Source organism: Rhinoraja longicauda, chromosome 17, assembly GCF_053455715.1.
Source record: "Rhinoraja longicauda isolate Sanriku21f chromosome 17, sRhiLon1.1, whole genome shotgun sequence".
Classification (NCBI taxonomy): Eukaryota; Metazoa; Chordata; class Chondrichthyes; order Rajiformes; family Arhynchobatidae; genus Rhinoraja; species Rhinoraja longicauda.
In genome coordinates this window covers 4586638-4609205 of record NC_135969.1, presented here as the reverse complement: position 1 = coordinate 4609205, position 22568 = coordinate 4586638, and the positions used below count along the sequence as shown (strand labels likewise).

Genomic DNA, 22568 nt, shown 5'->3' with positions numbered 1-22568 from the left:
AAATGGCAGCCCTTCCCGAATGGCTCGTTGAAGGTGGACGTAAAAACTGAAAACACATTCTGATGCTCCGTCTTAGTGAAACATTGCACCAAAGTTATTAATCATTTAGCCTGCCGAGCAAGCGCAGGCCCTAAATGTAGCATTGCAGCAGCGTTGTGCCTGTACAGGGTGAAACACAGCATACTTGTCATGTAGCCAGGATATATTTCACTCAGAATGTCAAAGTAAATCACGAGAAAACTAAAGAACAGATGGAAACAGAGACCATAGTCCACGGTAATACAAGCTTTATTACCTATTGCGATCTGCGCCCATCTTGCAAAAATACAACAATCAGCAGCCTCTGGCGATTTCAATAATTCAACACCCCAGGTGACCCTATATCTGTGTGAGCCAGGAAATACTGAACAGAGTAGCTGGACTGCACTGGGCTATCAAAGTATAAATGTACCTCTTAGCTTCTCGCTAACCCTGTGTTTATTTACCCCTGGCTGATCTGGAAGAACTTCTCATTATCCGTCTGAGGACCGCCTTTAGTTTAGAGATACAGCGCGGAAACAGGCCCTTCGGCCCACCGAGTCCGCACTGACCAGTGATCCCCGCACACTAACACTATCCTACGCACACTAGGGACAATTTACATTTATGCAAAGCCAATTAACCTATAAAAAGTCTTTGGAGTGTGGGAGGAAACTGAAGATCTCGGAGAAAACCCACTCAGGTCACGGGGAGAACGTACAAACTCCGTACAGACAGCACCCATAGTCGGGACTGAACCTGGGTCTCCGGCGCTGTAAGGCAGCAGCTCTACCGCCACGCTTCAAAGGAAAACATCCCCAGTCTCTTCTCATGACCAAAATTCTCCAGGACTGGCAAAATTCTTGTAATTTTTTTCTGCACCCTCATAGAAAGCCGTATCAAAGATTAACGGTGTTGCAACAATGATGGCAGTGCATTTAGCAAACATGAAAGCATATTATTACAGAGGGCAGCACGGTGGCACAGCATTAGAGTTGCTGCCTGACAGCACCAGAGACCCGGGTTCAATCCCGACTACGGGTACTGTCTGTATGGAGTTTGTACGTTCTCCCTGTGACCTGCGTGGGTTTTTTCCGGGATCTCCAGATTTCCTCCCACACTCCAGAGACGTACAGGTTTGTAGGTTAATTGGCTTGGTGTGACTGTAAAAATGGCCCTAGTTTGTAGGACACTGCTAGTATGCGCGGTGATCGCTGGTTAGTGGGCCGAAGGAACTGTTGCCCTTCGGTTTCCTCCCACACTCCAAAGACGTAGAGGCATGTAGGTTAATTGGCTGGGTTAATTTAAAAAATGTTAAAATTGTCCCTAGTGTGTGTAGGATAGTGTTAATGTGCGGGGATCGCTGGGCGGCGCGGACCCGGTGGCCTGAAGGACCTGTTTCCGCGCTATATCTCTAAAAAAAAAATCTAAAGTATCTCTAAACTAAACTAGACTAAATGTGCTTCCAGTGAAGAATCATCTGTGCCATGCTAGTTATTGGATTCACAGTGGTCAGTGAACAGTAAGCTTCTGAACAGTAAGTTGAAGAAGGAGGAGCGAGATAAGTAATGAATAAACTTCCGCCAAAAGGATGGATTGCTGAGGTGAAGAACTGTAACCTTCTCCCCCTGTTAAACCATGACATGAAACTATGAAACTGTGCGGAGCATGTTAGTACATTCAGTGATGTCATTGGTTTCAGACATGCTTGATAAATTTCACAACCCAATAAAAAATAAAATAAGGGTCATATGCAGGGATGTCATTTGTGAAATAAAATCGAGTGGAATATGAAATGATGAAAAGTAGATGTTCTGTTTACATTGAGTGCTTCACATTTCTATGAGAATATCCCAATCCTCTCTCACTTCACAAAGTACTCTGAATAGGGGTGCCAACTATCTCACTCCAAAATAAGGGACAAGGTGACGTCACCGCCCCGCGCCCCATGTGACCTCACCCAGCCAGCGGCCACGTGCTCCCGCGGTCGGGGCGGCCAAACCCCTGTGGTTGGAGCTCCCGCAGTCGATCCCTGACAAAGGGACCGCCAGCTCCACAATGTTAAAGCCGCAGTGCAGACGGATATACGATGAAAAAGTCGCATCTCCGTCGAGGAAAGAGATAAAAAAAGGTTTCCCCCAACCCCCCACCCCCACATTATACAAAAACCAAACGTGCACTAAAAACATACAAGGAAACACAGACCAAAACAGTAAAAGACTGGCTGTTGGCGAGCCTGCCATGTATGGCAACAGAAGCAGTTAGACAGGTACATGGATAGGATGGGTTTGGAAGGATGTGGACCAAAGGCAGGCAGGTGGGCCTAGTGTAGCTGAGACATGTTGGCCGGTGTGGGCAAGCTGGGCTGAAGGGCCTGTTTGCACACTGTATCACTCTATGACTATAACCAAGTAAATATTCAATCTATCAGCATCTTTAACTACGGTATCAGCTTTAACATTTGAAAATGAAATAAATTTTGACTATTGGGCTGAAAAATAAGTTTTAGGTTAACTTGTATCAAGGTTTCACAAAATGCTGGAGTAACTCAGCGGGTCAGGCAGCTTCTCAGGAGAGAAGGAATGGGTGACGTTTCGAGTCGAGACCCTTCTTCGGACTGATGTCAGGGGAGGGGGCGGGACAAAGATGGGATGTAGTAGGAGACAGGAAGACAGTGGGAGAACTGGGAAGGGGAGGGGAAAGAGAGGGACAGAGGAGCTATCTAAAGTTAGAGAAGTCAATGTTCATACCACTGGGGTGTAAACTGCCCAAGCGAAATATGAGATGCTGTTCCTCCAATTTGTGGTGGGCCTCACTATGACAATGGTGGAGCCCCATGACAGAAATGTCAGACTGGGGGTGGGAGGGAGAGTTGAAGTGCTGAGCCACTGGGAGATTAGGTTGGTTAAGGCGGACTGAGCGAAGATGTTGAGCGAAACGATCGCCGAGCCTGCGTTTGGTCTCGCCGATGTAGAGAAGTTGACATCTGGAACTCCCCCTCCAACTCCTAGACTGACCTTTCTATCCTGGTCCTCCTCCATTGTCATATTGAGGCCCAGCGCAAATTGGAGGAGCAGCATCTCATATTTCCCTTGGGCAGTTTACACCCCAGCGGTTTGAACATTGGCTTCTCTAACTTCAGATAGTTCTGTCCCTCTCTTTCCCCTCCCACTTCCCAGTTCTCCCACTATCTTCCTGTCTCCAACTACATCCTATCTTTGTCCCACCCCGTCCCCTGACAGCAGTCTGAAGAAGGGTCTCGACCCGAAACGTCACCCATTCCTTCTCTCATGAGATGTTGCCTGACCCGCTGAGTTACTCCAGCATTTCGTGTCTACCTTCGATTTGAACCAGCATCTGCAGTTATTTTCCTACACTATTGTACTATGTACATGATGTACACTATCTACACTATCTACACTAGTGTACCATGTATACTGTCTTCACTATCTACACTAGTGTACTATGTATGCTGTGTACACTATCTACACTTGTGTACTATGTACACAAATGCAGATAGTGTACACAGTATACATAGTACACTAGTGTAGATGGTATACATCATGTACATAGTACACCATCTATACTAGTGCACTATGTATACTGTGTACACTATCTACGTTAGTGTACTATGTACACGATGTACACCATCTACATTGGCGTACTATGTATACTGTGTACACCATCTACACTAGTGTACTATGTACACGATGTACACCATCTACACTGGTGTACTATGTATACTGTGTACACCATCTACACTAGTGTACTATGTACATGATGTATACCATCTACACTAGTGTACTATGTATACTGTGTACACCATCTACACTAGTGTACTATGTACATGATGTATACCATCTACACTAGTGTACTATGTATACTGTGTACACTATCTGCATTTGTGTACTATGTATACTGTGTACACCATCTACACTAGTGTACTATGTATACTGTGTACACTATCTATACTAGTGTACTAAGTACACATTGTACATTATGGACATTTGGATAGAAAATTGGTTTCATGGAAGGAAGCAGAGGGTGATGGTGGGAGGTTGTTTTCCGGACTGGAGGCCTGTGACTAGTGGTGGGCCTCAGGGCCCATTGGTGTTTGTGATCTACATCAATGATTTGGATGAGAATGTGCAGGCCAAGACTAGCAAGTTCGCAGATGACACAAAAGTGGGTGGTATTGTAGATAGTGAAGATGGTTGTCAAAAATTGTAGCAGGATCTTGATCGGTTTGGCAGGTGGGCTGAGGAATGGTCGATGGATTTTAATACAGAGTAACGTGATGTGTTGCATTTTGGGAGCACTAACATGGGCAGAACCTACACAGTGAACGGCAGGGCTCACGGAGTGTTGTAGAGCAGAGGGACCTAGGAGCACAAGTGCATAGATCATTGAAAGTGGCATCTCAGGTAGATCGGGTGGCCAAAACGGCTTTTGGCACATTGGCCTTCATCAGTCAGAGCATTAAGTATAGAAGTTGGGAGGTCATGTTGCAGTTGTATAACACGTTGGTGAGGCCGCATTTAGAGCATTGTGTTCAGTACTGGGCACCATGTTATAGTAATCATGTTGTCAAGCTGGAAAGGGTGCAGAGAAGATTTATGAGGATGTTGCCTGGACTCGAGGGCCTGAGCTATTGGGAAAGGTTCAGTAGGCTGGGACTCTATTCCTTGGAGGATGAGGGATGATCTTATAGAGGTGTACAAAATCATGAGAGGAATGGATCTGGTAGCCACACAGAATCTCTCGCCCAGAGTAGGAGAATTGAGAACCAGAGGAAATAGGTTTAAGGTGAGGGGAGAAAGATTTAATAAGAACCTGAGGTAACTTTTTCACGCAAAGGCTGGGAGGTGTATCAAACAAATTGCCGGAGGTGTTGTTGAGGCAGGTACTATTGCAACGTTTAAGAAACATTTAGAGAGGTGCATGGATAGGACAGGTATAGAGGGATATGGGCCAAATGCAGGCAGGTGGGACTAATGTAGATTGGACATGTTGGCTGGTGTGAGCAAGTTGTGCCGGAAGGCCTGTTTCCACATTGTAAGACTCTGTGACTATGATTCTATCTAGATCTCCATGTTCAGATGTATGGCATTTATAGCTATTCCCTGACTTTTTTCTCGGTATTCACTTTTCTCATCTACGAAACTGAGTTGCGTAATGTACAAAAATGTGGTGCCATGCAATCCGATTATTGTTTTAGTTTTAGTTTTGGTTTTAGAGATACAGTGCGGAAACAGGCCCTTCAGCCCACCGGGTCCGCACCGACCAACGATCCCCACTGATTAACACTATCCTACACACACTAGTGACAATTTAACCAAGCCAATTTACCTACATACCTGTACGTCTTTGGAGTGTGGGTGAAGACCGAAGATCGCGGTGAAAACCTGATCATGGGGTGAACATACATATACCGTACAGACAGCAACCATAGTTGGGATCGAACCCGGGTCTCCGGCACTGCAAGTGCTTTAAGGCGGCAACTCTACCGCTGCGCCACCGCGCCACCCTGCGTCCTTGTGTCCTGCAGAGTTATCTCTTCAGCTTTTAAATGCAGTGATATGTGGTATGTGAGGATGTGTGATTCACTCTTTGGTCTCCTTTTGTAACTGAGCCGCTTGGTCAATGCTAACAAATTGATGAACTCACAATGACTTAATTCAAATAAACTTGAATCTTCGCAGAGAATAAACGCTTCTCTGCGTCAAATTTATATTTTTCACAACCTTTTGGGGGAACAAAACCATCTCTTCCAATGTAAACTTCTACAATTTTGCATGGGCATGTTCAAATAAAATTGGGTTGCTAAAGGCGGTCACGGTGGCGCAGCGGTAGAGTTGCTGCCTTACAGCGCTTGCAGCACCGGAGACCCGGGTTCGATCCCGACCACGGGTGCTGTCTGTCCGGAGTTTGTACGTTCTCCCCGTGACCTGCGTGGGTTTTCCCCGAGATCTTCGGTTTCCTCCCACACTCCAAAGACGTACAGGTTTGTAGGTTAATTGACTTGGTAAATGTAAAAATTGTTCCTCGTGGGTGTAGATAGTGTTAATGTGCGGGGATCGCTGGTCGGCACGGACCCGGTGGGCCGAAGGGCCTGTTTCCGTGCTGTATCTCTAAACTAAACTAAAGCATCGACTATTTGTATTCTGGTACCCATTTTATTGAAATACATGTCTTGAACATCTTATGGTGTTTTTGTTATCTTGCTGAGAAGATCTGTCTTCTCATTAGCATGTATTTGTGTGTACCGTGACATTTTCCTCACGAGGATTGTGTGCATACATTAATATGAAATGCCCTGGTTGACATTTGTCTTCAATCAACATGGTAATGCTGCATCATTAAGCCAAGGGTTGTCCTTTGATGAATTATTGCCAGATGCCATTATCAGACCAGATTCTACAGAGGTTACAATTAAAAATGCTAGAATAAGCATGCACGGATCGAATACAGTTGAACCCATTAAATCCAAGGCCTTCTTCTTGTTTAACTTAGAAACTTTTATTTCAACAAAAATGAATTGCAGAAGAGTAAAGTTTGAGCCCAGTTCTTTTTTTCCACAGCAACATTGCGTTTACTAAAAATCTTAACGTGGTAAATCTTAACCCCTCTTATTTGAATCAGTTAATGTTCCTCAGCCCCTTCACCTGCCATTATTTACAACAGCACCACAAACAAGATAAAGAGCAGACAGCAATTTTCTTCCAGATTCCCACTTGTCCCATTATGTGCAGAATGGTGATCTGATGTATAGATACCGCGAGTGAAATATTCCCTGCCTTTTCCATTAAACCTGTGTGTTACTGGCCTATTAGTTAGCTGAAGATAGGCCGGAGATCCGAGACGTCACCCATTCCTTCGCTCCAGAGATGCTGCCTGTCCCGCTGAGTTACCTCAGCATTTTGGTGTCTATCTTCAGCGTGAGCAGTTCCTTCCTACACAATGAGTTAGCTGCACTGATTGGGGTTAACGAGGCCGTGGGGATGGTTCCCAATTGATCTCGTGTGTTATTTTTGAGGGAGAATCATTGTACGTTATTATTAGGTTGTTTTCACATTGTTTTTTGCTTTAATCAACAGGTCTTTCAAGCCTGACTTTATCATTGTGCGGCAACATCCGTACAGCATGGCAGAGAACGAGGATTTCCGTAATATTATCATAGGACTTCAGTATGGAAGTCTACCATGTGTGAATTCACTAGAATCCATCTACAACTTCTGCGACAAGCCATGGGTGGTAAGTCCAAAACTTACAAAGAGGAGAGAACAAAGTTATTTTATTCCTGAAACTTCTGCTAAAAAGAATCCAATATGAAATATTCTAAGTCAGACCATTCCCAAAAGTGGGAATTATGCAAACTAGTTAGTGGATAGCAGAGTCAGGGGGGTATGGGGAGAAAGCAGGAACGGGGTACCGATTGAGAATGATCAGCCATGATCACATTGAATGGTGGTGCTGGCTCGAAGGGCCAAATGGCCTACTCCTGCACCTATTGTCTATTGTCTATTGAAACCACTCCATACTCCTATTGTGCAATGATGTTATCTTCCTAGTTTATGTGGTTATTGCCAACAAATGAAATAAGACTTTATCAAGCAAAAAGTGGAAATGTAGTGCAATGCAAAACCAAATGGAAATTGGTAGGAAGGAACTGCAGATGCTGGTTTACACCGAAGACAGACACAAAACGCTGGAGTAACTCAGCGGGACAGGCACTACCCCAAAGAATTCCTTCCATCCAGAGATGCTGCCTGTTCCGCTGAGTTACGTCCGCATTTTATGTCTAAAATGGAAATTGGAGTGGATTGAAAATCAAAAACATCTTAAAAAAGTAAACATAGAATGCAAATAAGAAATGTGTGTAAAAAAAACCCCCAACGAGTGATATCAAAGGGAACAGCAAAGGTTCTTCTAAGTATATTAACCAGGGTTTTGCAATCAGTGGCAAAATGATACAGCTTGATCCTCACCTTTATCTTGCGCTGTGATTTCTGGAATCAGATGCTACCAGGTATCGGCTCCAAGAATCTAGAGCCACATGCAACCATGGTTAGTGTAAGAAAATAACTGCAGATGCTGGTACAAATTGAAGGTATTTATTTCACAAAATGTTGGAGTAACTCAGCGGGTCAGGCAGCATCTCAGGAGAGAAGGAATGGATGACGTTTCGGGTCGAGACCCTTCTTCAGACTAATGTCAGGGGGGCGGGACAAAGGAAGGATATAGGTGGAGGGATATAGGTGGACATAGATATAACCATGCATCCATGGTTATATCATGGTCTGAGTCAAACATATTTTCGCATTAAATAATTTTCATAAACGGCATACCAGGAATTAAAAAGGATAAATTTCTATTTAAAGGTTTGAAATTCAAATTGGAACCGTAACATTAGATCAAGATCACAGCTGAAATGCCGTAAAAGGAAACCAATTTTGAAACAATGCATCAAGGAAATGGCAGCCCACATATGTTTAGAGATAGATACAGCACAGAAACAGGCCCTTCAGCCCACCGGGTCCGCGCCGACCAGCAATTCCCGCATACTAACGCTATCCTACACACACTAGGGATAATTTACAATTATACCAAAGCCAATTAACCTACAAACCTGTACGTCTTTGGAGTGTAGGAGATCCCGGGGGAAATCCACACAGGTCACGGGGAGAACGTACAAACTACGTTCAGATAGCACCTGTAGTCAGGGTCGAAACCGGGTCTCTGGTGCTGAAAGGCAGCAACTTTACCGCCGTGCCACCGTGCCACCATGGAAATTAGTTTTTAGGGCCAGAGAGACCGTCAAGTAATAATTATGATTTAGTGCACCAAAATACATCACATTTCGGTCAAGTCAAGTCAAGTCAATTTTATTTGTATAGCACATTTAAAAACAACCCACGTTGACCAAAGTGCTGTACAAACTCTGTTTCACCTACCTCGCTCTCATCCTCCCTCTCTGAAATAATGTCCGCCTCTCCCTTCGTTGACCTCCACAGCCCCTCTGACCTCACTGACTACTACAACCGCACTCTCTCCTCCTGCCTCGACCAGCTTGCACCTATAAAAACCAAAACAGTTTCCTTCACCCACTCTGCTCCCTGGTTTACCCCTGAACTCCGCGTGATGAAAACTCATGCCCGTCAACTTGAAAGACTCCGCAACAAAACAGGTCTCACAATTCACTCCCAAGCCTACAAAGACCACATACAGCACTATAAAGATGCCCTCTCCCATGCCCACTCCACCTACTACTCTCAAATAATTCACTCTGGCTCCGGAAACCCCAAAACACTCTTCTCTACAATAAACAAACTCCTCAGCCCCCTGGACACCATCTCCCAATCATTCACAGTTGACAAATGCACCACTTTCCTTTCATTCTTCCAAAGCAAAATAGACAACATCTACAGCACCTTAACCACCAACGCACCTGCTCCCCCTCAAACCACCTGCCCCCCCTTATCCTGTCAGCCCCTGCCTCAGTTCTCCCCAATCTCCACCACCGACCTCTCTGACCTCTTCACAGGAATAAAAACTGCCACCTGCTCTCTGGACCCCATCCCCTCCAGCTTTGTCAAGGCCTGCCTTCCTGCTCTCTCTCCACTTATCACTGCAACAATAAACTCCTCCCTGTCCACTGGCATCGTCCCGCCATCCCTCAAAATCGCTGCTGTCACCCCCATTCTGAAAAAACCTGGTCTAAACCCTGACACCCCAAACAACTTCAGACCAATCTCCAACCTACCCTTTCTGTCCAAAGTTTTGGAACGTGCTGTAGCTTCCCAACTAAAATACCACCTCTCTACCAATAACCTGTATGAAACTTTCCAATCTGGATTCCGCTCAAACCACTGTACTGAAACTGCGCTCCTCAAAATCACAAACGACATTCTCCTCTCCTCCGACGCTGGCAACCTCAACATCCTCATCCTACTTGACCTCAGCGCCGCCTTTGACACCATAAATCACTCCATTCTCCTCACCCGACTTGAAACCTCCCTTAACATCACCGGCACAGCCCTATCCTGGTTTAAATCTTACCTCTCTGACAGACACCAGTTCATCTCCATTAACAACTGTAAATCCCCCACCGCTCCCCCCCCCAAGGTGTCCCCCAAGGCTCAGTCCTTGGCCCCCTCCTCTTCATCCTCTACCTGTTCCCCCTTGGTCAATTAATCCGCCGTCATGGTCTCAACTTCCACTGCTTCGCCGATGATATCCAGCTCCTCATCTCCACCAAGTCAATCTCTTCCACCACACACTCTACACTGACAAACTGCATTACTGAAATAAAATCTTGGCTTCAATCAAACTTCCTCAAACTCAATTGCAACAAATCTGAAATCATCATCATTGGTCCAAAAACGCTCACCAAATCCACCCAAAACTTCATCCTCAACATTGATGGTCTCCCAGTATCCACCTCACCTCACATCCGGAATCTTGGAATCATCCTTGATCAAACCCTCTCCTTCGACAAACACATCAAACACATCACAAAGACAGCCTTCTTCCACCTCAAAAACATTGCCCGTCTCCGTCCATCCCTCTCCTCCACAGCTGCAGAAACCCTCATCCACGCCTTCATCACCTCCCGTCTGGACTACTGCAACAGCCTCCTCTATGGCTCACCCTCAAAAATCATCAATAAACTTCAATACATTCAAAACTCCGCTGCCCGTCTACTCACACACACCTCGATCCGTGACCATATCACCCCCGTCCTTTATAAACTCCACTGGCTCCCCATCCCCCAGAGAATCCAGTACAAAATCCTCCTCATAACCTACAAAGCCCTCCATAACCTGGCCCCATCCTACCTGACCGACCTCCTCCACAGGCACACTCCCACCTGCACCCTCCGCTCTGCCGCTGCCAATCTCCTATCCCCCCACATCCGGACTAAACTCAGATCCTGGGGGGACAGGGCTTTCTCCATCGCTGCTCCCACCCTATGGAACTCACTACCCCAAACCGTTAGAGACTCCCCCACACTCACCACATTCAAAACATCGCTGAAGTCTCTCCTGTTCAGCACTGCCTTCAACCACTGAAGGTCACCTCACCTACTGTCTCCTTTCTCTGTTCATTTATTTATTTACTTATTTATCTATTTATTAAATTCCCTATGTTCTCAAAATCTCTGTAAAGCGTCTTTGAGTATATGAAAAGCGCTATATAAATAAAATGTATTATTATTATTATTATCAGTTCAGGTACTAAGAACGAACATACACTGGCACACAAACATAACAGCACATACATAAACAGTTCACAGCGCCCCCTCAGAGGGCATCAAACGCTAGGGAGTAGAAATAAGTTTTGAGCCTGGACTTAAAGGAGTCGATGGAGGGGGCAGTTCTGATGGGGAGAGGGATGCTGTTCCACAGTCTAGGAGCTGCAACTGCAAAAGCGCGGTCACCCCTGAGCTTAAGCCTAGACCGCGGGATAGTCAGTAGCCTCAAGTCGGCCGACCTGAGGGACCAGGAGATAGAGTGGTGGGTTAGAAGATTTTTGATATGGGGGGGGGCAAGCTCGTTTAGGGCTTTGTATGTGAATAGGAGGAGCTTGAAATTGGTTCTGTACCGTGTTTTTTTACCGTGAAATGAATCCTTAGTTTGTTCGTGATGGTTCACTGATTTCCACTGCTCAATTGGAGAACACAGCAACACACCATATAGAGTAGAAATGAACCACAAACTGTAATAGACTGCAGTAAGACTGCAAAATATTGATTTTTGGTTGGCAAGGTTATTAAAGGATGTGGAATAAAAGGCAGTAAATGGAGTTCTAGTTACAGATGAGCCCACGGTTTATTTGAACGTATTTGTAATTCCCTGTTTCTGTGCTACATTATAAAACACACATGCACAGAAATGTACTATCAAATGACCTATCAAGTGTTACAGATACATTGACACATAGACATAGGTGCTGGAGGAGGCCATTCGGCCCTTCGAGCCAGCACCGCCATTCAATGGGATCGTGACTGGTCATCCACAATCAGTACCCCGTTCCTGCCTTCTCCCCATACTCCCTTGATTCCACTAGCCCTAAGAGCTCTATCTAACTCTCTTTTGAATGCATCCAGTGAATCGGCCTCCACGGCCTTCTGAGGCAGAGAATTCCACAAATTGACAACTCTCTGACTGAAAAAGTTTTTCCTCATCTCAGTTCTAAATGGCCTACCCCTTATTCTTAAACTGTGGCCCCTGGTTCTGGACTTCCCCAACATCGGGAACATGTTTCCTGCATCTCGCGTGTCCAATCCCTTAATAATTTTATGTTTCTATAAGATCCCCTCTCATCCTTCTAAATTCCAGTGAATTATATGGTCACCTCCAACAACTGGTGGGTCTGAGAGATCAGAGCAGAATAATTCCTATTTATCTTTGTTCCAAAATAGTTTTTTTGATTTTGGTTTAAACCTTGAAATGTTTTAATTATAGGCAAAATATACTCATGCAATTATTAACTTTGCTGTTATTTGAGCTGAAAGCCAATCTGAAACCAGAGGACCAAACCAAAGGAAGTTATCACAAAATGCAGGAGTAACTCAGCAGGTCAGGCAGCATCTCAGGAATGGGTGACGTTTCGGGTTGAGACCCTTCTTCAGACTGAAGAAGGGTCTCGACCCGAAACGTCACCCATTCCTTCTCTCCTGAGATGCTGCCTGACCCGCTGAGTTACTCCTGCATTTTGTGATACCTTCGATTTGTACCAGCATCTGCAGTTATTTTGCTAAACCAAAGGAGGTTATTGTTTGAGTTATAATTTCTGGATGGCAAGTATCACAACATTGTCAAAATGCATTGGGAGAGTTTTTGTCGTCAGAGGCTGAGTTTGTACACATGTTGAGTGCGTATAATAATTATGTATAATTGCATGATTTTGTTTTGTTTCAGTTTGCTCAAATGGCGAGCATCTACAAAAGGCTGGGTCCAGAGAAATTTCCCCTGATTGAACAGATCTATTATCCAAATCATAAGGAAATGGTAAGTGTCTTTTTCTAGTGTAGTGGGCCACACTAATGGCAGAAATTCCAAACGGAAAAGCATATTTGCTCCAGACATTTAAAATGAAGGGGATTTCATGACAACTTGAAGTTGATTTGATGTAAAATGATCACAACAACGTGCACCATCTATAAAAGACAAGAGAAGACATTGTACAACTGGTGCACTTCATGAGGTTGCAATTTGTCTTCAAAGATTATGAGCGCTTTACATTAAAATGTATGTTGATCTTTGCAAGGCGCATTTAAGGCACTGGAAATGATGGATTTCATTGTTTTTTAACGTCTTAGACAGGTATATGGATGGGACAGGTTTAGAGGGATGTGGGCCAAATGCAGGCAGGTGGGACTAGTGTAGATGGGACATATTAGCCAATGTTAGCAAGTTGGGCCGAAGGGCCTGTTTCCACATTTGTCAAACACTACAACTCTATCTTAATGTTGTTAATTTGTACCATTGTGAACAGACGTTTCTTTGGTACTACCTACAAGTGAAGACATTTAGCCATTACTTAAAATATAATATATGATGTTTGTATGAAAACATGTATTTCCCTTAATTTTGTTGCATGAGACCTTAACAAGGCTTTTAGGTACAAGTAACATGGTGGTGTCACCATCAGTCCAGTATGTGCTGTGCCACAGTACTTCATCATGTAAGTTGTGAATAAACTATGAGGCTTGGGGTGACAAATGCAATGTGTTGTTTTAAACTCTGTGTAGGAACACAACCTTTATTTGATGCCTCCTTCTACGGTTCTGACAAGATAGACAGTTGCTTTCTAAATTTCTCATTGCCCCACCATGGAACAACCATTCAATGGGCGAGGCTGTATTCTTGTTTTCTGGTGAGGAGTATTATTGAAGTCTGAAGAAGGGTCTCGACCCGAAACGTCACCCATTCCTTCTCTCCTGAGATGCTGCCTGACCTGCTGAGTTACTCCAGCATTTTGTGAATAAATACCTTTGAGTATTATTGAAATGACCTATTATCGCCTATGAGAGCGAGGGTGTTGGTGATCACCTTGGCACTTGGTTAGATCCGGGACGACACGCCTGGGATTGGAACCATGTTGGTTATCTTTAACCTGTTGAGTACCGCCCCCGAATATACACGGGTCAGAGTATACAAGTGAACAATACCTTGGCAGTGAACAGGTTAAAGAAAATCTTACAGACCTGAACCTGAACAACTTGTTTCATTTGGTGAATGGTCGAATATCTAACATGTTAACTTAAGATCAAACCTCAAGTATGAAGAGGAAGCTCCTGTACTGGGCAGTTTAATTCTTCTCACTGGTTAAGACTGAAATATTGGGTTTATGTCTGCTAATGGAGCAGCTTTAAGTGGTTAACGTCCAAAATAATCTGTGCGTAGATTGGGAAACGCTAAATCTTGGCTCACGTTGGCTCAGTCTGAAGAAGGGTCTCGACCCGAAATGTCACCCATTCCTTTTATCCAGAGATGCTGCCTCTGAGTCCCGCTGAGTTACTCCAGCATTTTGTGTCTGACTTGGCACACGCGTCTGTTCCTTAAATTTCGAAGCCTAAGAGGATGGAATGGTCCTTACTAGAAGAGAACATGTACATCATGTTCACCAGTGGTGTGCAGATATAGGAGGAGTCCTCATACTAATTCATGGCAATGAATTTCTCTGGTTATCTGATTGCAATCAGCCAAAAATTAATTAAACGCACGCACTTAGATGCTTTTATAAATAAACTGGTATCAATCAGATGATTTACGGAAAAACTCACAGCGCGTTTATTAAAACATTAGGAGGAAACCTTTCTTTGTTAGATATTTGGCAAGACAGCATTGGTCTTACAAACCAGAACACTCATATTAAATATGAGAAATCAGCTTTGTATCTATGTTCTACAGCAGTCCATTTACAAATGAATATGTTGTCAACTTTGATTTGAGTTTTCTGTCATTTTCGATTTTAGAGTGAGTTTTCTTGCAGATTTCTCAAGACAGTTATGACTATACAACTGCGTTGAAACATGCGAATAACAAAACAAAATTTCGGAGACTTATTCGGCCCTATTGAGTTAAGTTAATCAGATTCGCAATAGGACAAGGTTTGGACTCTACCATCAGAACGTGAAGCCTGTACCTTGAAGGCTCACTGGCTTTGATCTTCTACCTTTGATGTGTCTTTTCCCATAATTTCCCAAACACACCAATTCCCTTCTTTAATATTTTTTATGACCCGGGATTTTTATGGTCCAATTGATTCTCGTATTGTTCGTGCTTCGTTGTGTGAAAGATGGAATGTGGAACTATTTTCAAAACACATATTAAGGAGATATGTTCCAAGATGGCTGTGCTGCCATACGGCTGTGGATCGCCGGCAGTCTGTTTGTCTTTTTTCTTTTTTTGTCTATGTGTTGGTGTTGGATGTGTGTAGAGGTCTATTTTGGCTGTGTATATGTGGGGGGGGGGTGGGGGGTGGGGGAAGCCTTTCTTTTTTTACAAATCTCTTCCTCGAGGCGCCGCGGCCACGGGGCCTTCCATCGCCCGGCGTGGCGCGACCGCGGGACTTTCCATCGCCCGGCACGGCTCGGCCGCGGGATTTTCCAGCGCCCGGCGCAGCTCGGCTGCGGTACCTTCCATCTCCTTGCGGGGGCTGCGCGAGTCGGGAGCCTCGGTTGCCTCGGTCGCCTCGGCAGAAGTCGAACTATCTGTCCGTGGGAGAAGCATGGGGGAAGAGAGAAGAAATTTTCTTGCCTTCCATCACAGTGAGGGGGTGTCTGGAGGAGCCACTGCGATGGATGTTTGTGTTAAAATTGTGTGTCTTGTGTCTTTTACTCTGTACTGTTGTGGCTGCGTGGCAAATGATTTTCGTTCATTTCATTTTGAATGACAATAAAGATAATTCAGATTCAGATTCAGATTCAGAATCAGATTCAGATTCAGATTCAGATTCAGATAACGTAAGATTATACAGACAGACGTTACATTCATATTGATGGCGTTTGGCTGTAGCCCCACTCTATCCATTTAATGCCAGTATGGATTGTACCCTGGCACTGATAAAGGGGCGATCAATGTGAATAAGTAAACCTGTTAATATTGGGTGGAAGTGACCTGCTTTTGTAAAAATAATGTGATTTCCTTTAAATAAAACACCATCGCTCAGGAAAGAAATTCATTTTATTTAACAAAAAGGAGCACTTTGGGGACAAGGAAGGTGACAGTCTTTTTACTTGGGGCCTTTGATAACTGGTTTCGTTCTATGTTTTGGTACATCACATATAGTAGCAGCTTTGGTGACCTGTGTGCTGCCAGCTGCACTAATATTATCCTACACGTGGCACAGCCTTAAAATGAAAACAGATGGTAATTTATTTGGACATTTGTAATCTTGCATCGACTGAGACAAGCCGTACATTGGTGCCCTCTTGAATTTTAACCTGGATTTATTTTTTTAAATACTGAATAACATAAATAATGTAGCATTATTCTGCAATACAAAGACATGTTTTCTTCACGTTTCAACTTGCACCAGTGAGAGTTATAATAGGTTTTCTGGAAACTTTCGCCAGCCGACTACGGAATCGATATGCGTTCATGACTATTGTACTGATGTTGCTGCCTCAGTTTGCCTCAGGTGACAAAGCTCGACATGCTAGCAGAATTTAACGCGGGGCTCTAAATGGTGTTTCCCGTCCACCGGGATACATTCAGTGTCAGAATGGACGGATAAACTGCTGTGCCTCACATTGCATGCAGGACTACAATCAACTGAAAGGAATTGTCGGCATTTACAGTGGAACCTGGGGGTCTTTGACAGAGCTGGACCACCTGTTGCTGGTGTTGAACACAACTCTTATGGACCAGAGGGACACTCAAGGTTCGCTGTAATAGATATTTTCATTCACGCTGGCTGATCCTTCTCCAGACCAGTGACAGGAGCCATCCTCCCGCTTTGTGCAGGCATAGTTCTTTGCCTGTGATCCAGCCAGGGTTTTCTCGTATGCCAGGTCAGTCCAAGCACATTGGGTCTTTGTTAGAGCCGAGCAGGGTAGATTATGGCAGCTGACAATCTGGAGGAGAGAACCATACAAAGACACGCGTCGAAGATACAGAGTGATCAATTCACGTTATCTGTCACTGCATAAGATATAAGCATCGTGGATCTAGCCAAGTCAAGTCAAGTTTATTTGTCACGTACACATACACGATGTGCAGTGAAATGAAAGTGGCAACGCCTGCGGATTGTGCAAAAAAATTACAATTATAGCATTAAAATTTAAATGAATACAGAAAAAAATGTAGTCCCTGGAGTTATAAAAGTTAACAGTCCTGATGGCCTGTGGGAAGAAACTCCGTCTCATCCTCTCCGTTTTCACAGCCTGACCGTAGCAGCTGGAACAGTCCGTTACTGGGGTGGCAGGGGTCCCCCATAATCTTGCTTGCTCTCGATCTGCACCTCCTGATGTATAGGTCCTGCAGGGGGACGAGTGTAGTTCCCATGGTGCGTTCTGCCGAACGCACTACTCTCTGCAGGGCCTTCCTGTCCTGGGCAGAGCTGTTCCCAAACCAGACTGTGATGTTGCTGGACAGGATGCTCTCTACAGCCCCAGAGCAACGGTATGATTGAATTAATTCTGATTTAACTCTGATTTAATTCTGATTTAACTGATTGATGGGCGGCCTGGTGGCATGGCGGCAGAGTTGCTGCCTTACAGCACCAGAGACCCGGGTACGATCGTGACTACGGGTGCTGTCTGTAAGGAGTTTGCACGTTTTCCCCGTGACCGCGTGGGTTTTCCCTCGTTTCCTCCCATACTCCAAAGACGTACAGGTCTGTAGGTTGATTGGCTTCAGTAAAACTGTGCATTGTTCCTCGTATGTGTACGTTTGTGTTAGAGTGCAGGGATCGCTGGTCGGTGCAAACTCGATGAGTTGAGGTTCGTGATGAGTTTCTGCACTGTATCTCTAAACTAAACTAATCTCTGGAAACTCTGAAATTCAGGTCCTTGGCACTGAGCAAGTTAGGAACATTACTAGGTTAATTCCCGGAATGGCGGGACTGTCATATGTTGAAAGACTGGATCGACTAGGCTTGAATACACTGGAATTTAGAAGGATGAGAGGAGATCTTATCGAAACGTATAAGATTATTAAGGGGTTGGACACGTTAGAGGCAGGAAACATGTTCCCAATGTTGGGGGAGTCCAGAACAAGGGGCCACAGTTTAAGAATAAGGGGTAGGCCATTTAGAACGGAGATGAGGAAAAACTTTTTCAGTCAGAGAGTTGTGAATCTGTGGAATTCTCTGCCTCAGAAGGCAGTGGAGGCCTATTCTCTGAATGCATTCAAGAGAGAGCTAGATAGAGTTCTTAAGGATAGCGGAGTCAGGGGGTATGGGGAGAAGGCAGGAACGGGGTACTGATTGAGAATGATCAGCCATGATCACATTGAATGGTGGTGCTGGCTCGAAGGGCCAAATGGCCTCCTCCTGCACCTATTGTCTATTGTCAACCAGTTCCGTATTCATCCTCATGTTTCCATTCATCTGAGGAATCACCAGTCATTGGCTATAAAGGTGTATGGGCTAATCGGTGAAATTGAAAAGAATGAAATAGAACCAAGTCTTCCTTCAAACAGAATTTAAAAAAACTGCGGATGCTGAAAGGACTGCAGATGCTGGTCCTGATGAGGTGTTATTGACCTGAAAGGTTAGCTGTTTCTCTGGCCAGAGTCGCTGACTGGTCTACTGAGTATTTCTGCCGCACTCTATGTTTTCTCCATGTACCTAATTATAATGACCTGACGCACGGCAATGTTCCATTCCTCATATACATATGTTCGTATATTCTTATGTTCATATATAATTATGTTCATATATTTCAATGTGGTGTGGCTGTATAGTGAGGAGGAACAGCACCTCATATTTCACTTGGGCAGCTCACACCCCAGCGGTATGAATATCGACTTCTCTAACTTCAAGTAACCTTTGCTCTCCCTCTCTCTCCATCCCCCATCCTAGTTCTCCGGCCAGTCTGACTGTCCTCCTGATTAAATATCATCTTTGTATGCTTCGTTGTCACCTTCCTCTAGCAATGATCTATTCTACATTTTCCTTGGATCTCCGTCCCCTTCGAAGTCTTGCTTTCACACCTTACCCTTCCATATCTCTGTGCCACCCTCTGCCCTGAGTCTGAAGAAGGGTCTCGACCCGAAACGTCACCTATTCCTTTTCTCCAGTGATGCTGCCTGTCCCGCTGAGTTACTCCGGCAGTTTGTGTCTATCTTCAGTGTAAACCAGCATCTGCAGTTCCTTCCTACACCCCAGTGAGTTTTCTACATAGGTACCCAATGTCACATCAGAAACGGGCCAATGTGTAACAATTGGTATAAATTAGAGAAGGGGCTAGTCACCCAGTGTGTCTGTTTCTTATTGCTTTTCATGGAAATTGTTCCATTGCAATAATCAGTGAGTTTGGTAAAGCAATTGAGAAATTAATGGAAGGGAGAGTGTTGGAATGTGCACCGGCAATGGGTCTTACTTGACAGCAACAGCCCATTTCATACTTGTTCCACTTCAGGTTCCACTTTTGTAATGAAGTTAGGTCATCCCATGGAACAATCCAATTGCAGAGTCCAATATGAATGGTCCCCCGAATACCAATTTGGCCTAAAACAAGAAAGCATATCTATATGTCTATCCGTAACAGAGTAAAGGGCAGAAGCTGCAATCTGCAACATACAAACTTTGGGCCACATGATTCCAACACTTTCTCCACCTGAACAAGGACAAGCAGGTCTTTATACTTGCAGTAGAACCTTGTTCTTATACCTCAGGGCAGTGGGCAAGTCCTAATGGGACTTGTACGTGAGTTGGACGATCCCGCCCCCACGATGTCTCCACTATCTTGTGTGCATGCCACATGTACAGTCGGCAAGTCGTTGGTTCCAGCGGCTTTAGGGCTTGTCTACCTAGCACGTGAAGCCTGGGTTCGGCGGATTGCGCGGAGGAAACCACCAGAAGATTCAACGGGCAGAGAGACGATCCCAGCAAAGCGTGGTGGAGCGCAAACAAGGCAGAGTGAGATACGTTGGGCACTTCTGACCATCCACTGCATCCTGACCTGTCCCCAGCCGTCTCGACTATGTCTTGCTGCTGGAACCCGATAGGCCGGGACGAGAGAGTGAGGCCGGCGATCTGCGCAACTCCCCCTCACTTAAATCCAAGTCAAGCGCAAGTCATGACCTCAACTCAACTCCATAGAACCTTGTTACGTGTGACCGGAGAAGTTTAGAGTGGCTGTTCATAAGTTCATAAGTTCTGGAAGTAGAATTAGACTATTCAGCCCAACAAGTCTACGCAGCCATTCAATCATGGCTGATCTTTCCCTCTCAACCCCATTCTCCTGCCTTCTCCCCATAACCCCTGACACCCGTACTAATTAAGAATCTACCAATTTGACTTGCACATTAGCTTTTTGGGAATCCTGCATCAGCATTCCCAAGTCGCTTTGCGCCTCTGATTTCTGAATTCTTTCCCCATTTTGAAAAAGATCTACCCTTTATTCCTACGACCAAAATGCATGACTCCACACTTTGCTACACTGTATCCTATCTGCCACTTCTCTGCCCACTCTCCCAACCTGTCCAAGTCCTTCTGAAGAGTCCCTGCTTTCTCCACACTACCTGCCCCTCCACCTATGTTCGTATCATCTGCAAACCTGGCCACAAAGCCTTCAATCCCCTCGTCCAAATCATTAATACACAACGTGAAGAGTAGCGGCCCCAGCACCGAGCACTGCGGAACTCCGCTAGTCACTGGCAGCCAACCGGAGAAAGCCCCCTTTATTGCCACTCTTTGTCTTCTGCCATCCAGCCAACCTGCTATCCATGCCAGTATCTGCCCTTTGATATCGTGGGCTCTCATCTTCCTTAGCAACCTCACATGTGGCACCTCATCAAAGGCTTTCAGACAAACCAGGTAAACAACATCCACTGACTCTCCTTTGTCTGTCCTGAAGGGATTCTTACCACAATCATAACAGCTATCCATGTTACACTTTTTTTTCATTCTCAATCATAGCCAATTGTAATTGAACTATCCCAACATATATTGTGGACTGTTAACACTTAACTCGTCCCACGATGGTTGGAATTATAAAGAAGTGTTGACCCCCTTAAATAATGATTCATACAACTGTGTTCAGCTTTTTCTTAAGACGCACGCAGAAGAGTCTTAAAACCTCTAATTTCACCCCCTGTCGAGGACTCGATAGGACTGATAGTCTACGACCTTTGCAGCACGTTCCCCACAGCTCCAAGTCACATTTAGAAATACAACTTTACATTTATACGGTTACTTACTTAACACAGTATTAGCTAAAATGAATGAGATTGTGGTTAATCTATATATAATTTATATATTATTATGCTATAATGAATAATAGTATATTTTAATTCATATTTCACAATTACAGTTTAGTTTATTGTCACGTGTACTGAGGTACAGTGAAAAGCTTTTAGAAACATAGAAACATAGAAAATAGGTGCAGGAGTAGGCCATTCGGCCCTTCGAGCCTGCACCGCCATTCATTATGATCATGGCTGATCATCCAACTCAGTATCCTGTACCTGCCTTCTCTCCATACCCCCTGATCCCTTTAGCCACAAGGGCCACATATAACTCCCTCTTAAATATAGCCAATGAGCTGGCCTCAACTACCTTCTGTGGCAGAGAATTCCACAGATTCACCACTCTCTGTGTGAAGAAAAACGTTCTCATCTCGGTCCTAAAAGACTTCCCCCTTATCCTTAAACTGTGATATTGTTGTGTGATTTGGTAAAAAAATTGTTGCGTGCTAACCAGTCAGCGGAAAGACAATACACGATTACAGTCGAGCCATTTAGTGTGTACAGACACATGACAGGGGAATATCGTTAGTGCAAGGTAAAGCCAACAAAGTCCGATCAAGGATAATCTGAGGGTCACCAAAGAGGTAGACAGTAGTTCAGCACTGGTTGACCCGTGTATTTTTTAACCAAATCACACAACAATATCACAAATGTTCAATGTCATTGGATGCTCATTTCTCACTGAGCCTCAGACAGTCCCATTCATGCCTATCCTCCACAACCTATTCTCTTTCTCCTGCCGCCCACCAACATTTGGGAGAATTTACAGCACCCAAGTAATATTAAAGCACATCTCTGGAATGCGGGTGGAAACCAGAGCAACTGGGAAAACCATGTGGTCACGGGGTACAACTTGCAAACTCCACACAGACAGCAACCAGCGGTCAGGATTAACCCTGGTTGCAGAGCTGTGAGGCAGCAACTCTACCTGCTGCACCATTCTGCTGCCCTCTTGATAACTACAGAACCTTCAAGACTACAAAACACTCAAAGGATTATACCATAGGTTTGTAGAACAAATGGTTTCTGAGTAAATATTTTTTGGGTTTTTTTTGTTTTAGAGATACAACGCGGAAACAGGCCCTACGAATCTGATTGTTTTTTTGAACTAGTAACCAAAAAGGT

The 22568-nt window shown here is 44.6% G+C and overlaps 2 protein-coding genes across 5 annotated transcripts in view; one reads left to right on the top strand and one right to left on the bottom strand.

Moving 5' to 3' along the window:
- Positions 1-22568, top strand: part of syn2b (synapsin IIb) — a 349820-nt gene that overhangs the window by 213699 nt on the left and 113553 nt on the right. Inside the window, exons 4-5 of the mRNA XM_078413983.1 lie at positions 7116-7272; positions 12942-13031. Of these exons, the coding sequence (XP_078270109.1) occupies positions 7116-7272; positions 12942-13031 (247 nt within the window). The remainder of the gene's footprint in view (positions 1-7115; positions 7273-12941; positions 13032-22568) is intronic.
- The window catches only part of LOC144601577 (metalloproteinase inhibitor 3-like), a 54127-nt gene continuing 47789 nt past the window's right edge, over positions 16231-22568 (bottom strand). For 3 of the 4 annotated variants that reach the window (XM_078413784.1, XM_078413783.1, XM_078413785.1), the window contains 2 exons: positions 19574-19701; positions 16231-17104 (listed from right to left, as the gene is read on the bottom strand). In XM_078413784.1, coding sequence (XP_078269910.1) covers positions 16907-17104; positions 19574-19701 — 326 coding nt within the window. In that variant the 3' untranslated portion in view covers positions 16231-16906. The remainder of the gene's footprint in view (positions 17105-19573; positions 19702-22568) is intronic. The other variant, XM_078413786.1, reaches the window with a different exon arrangement.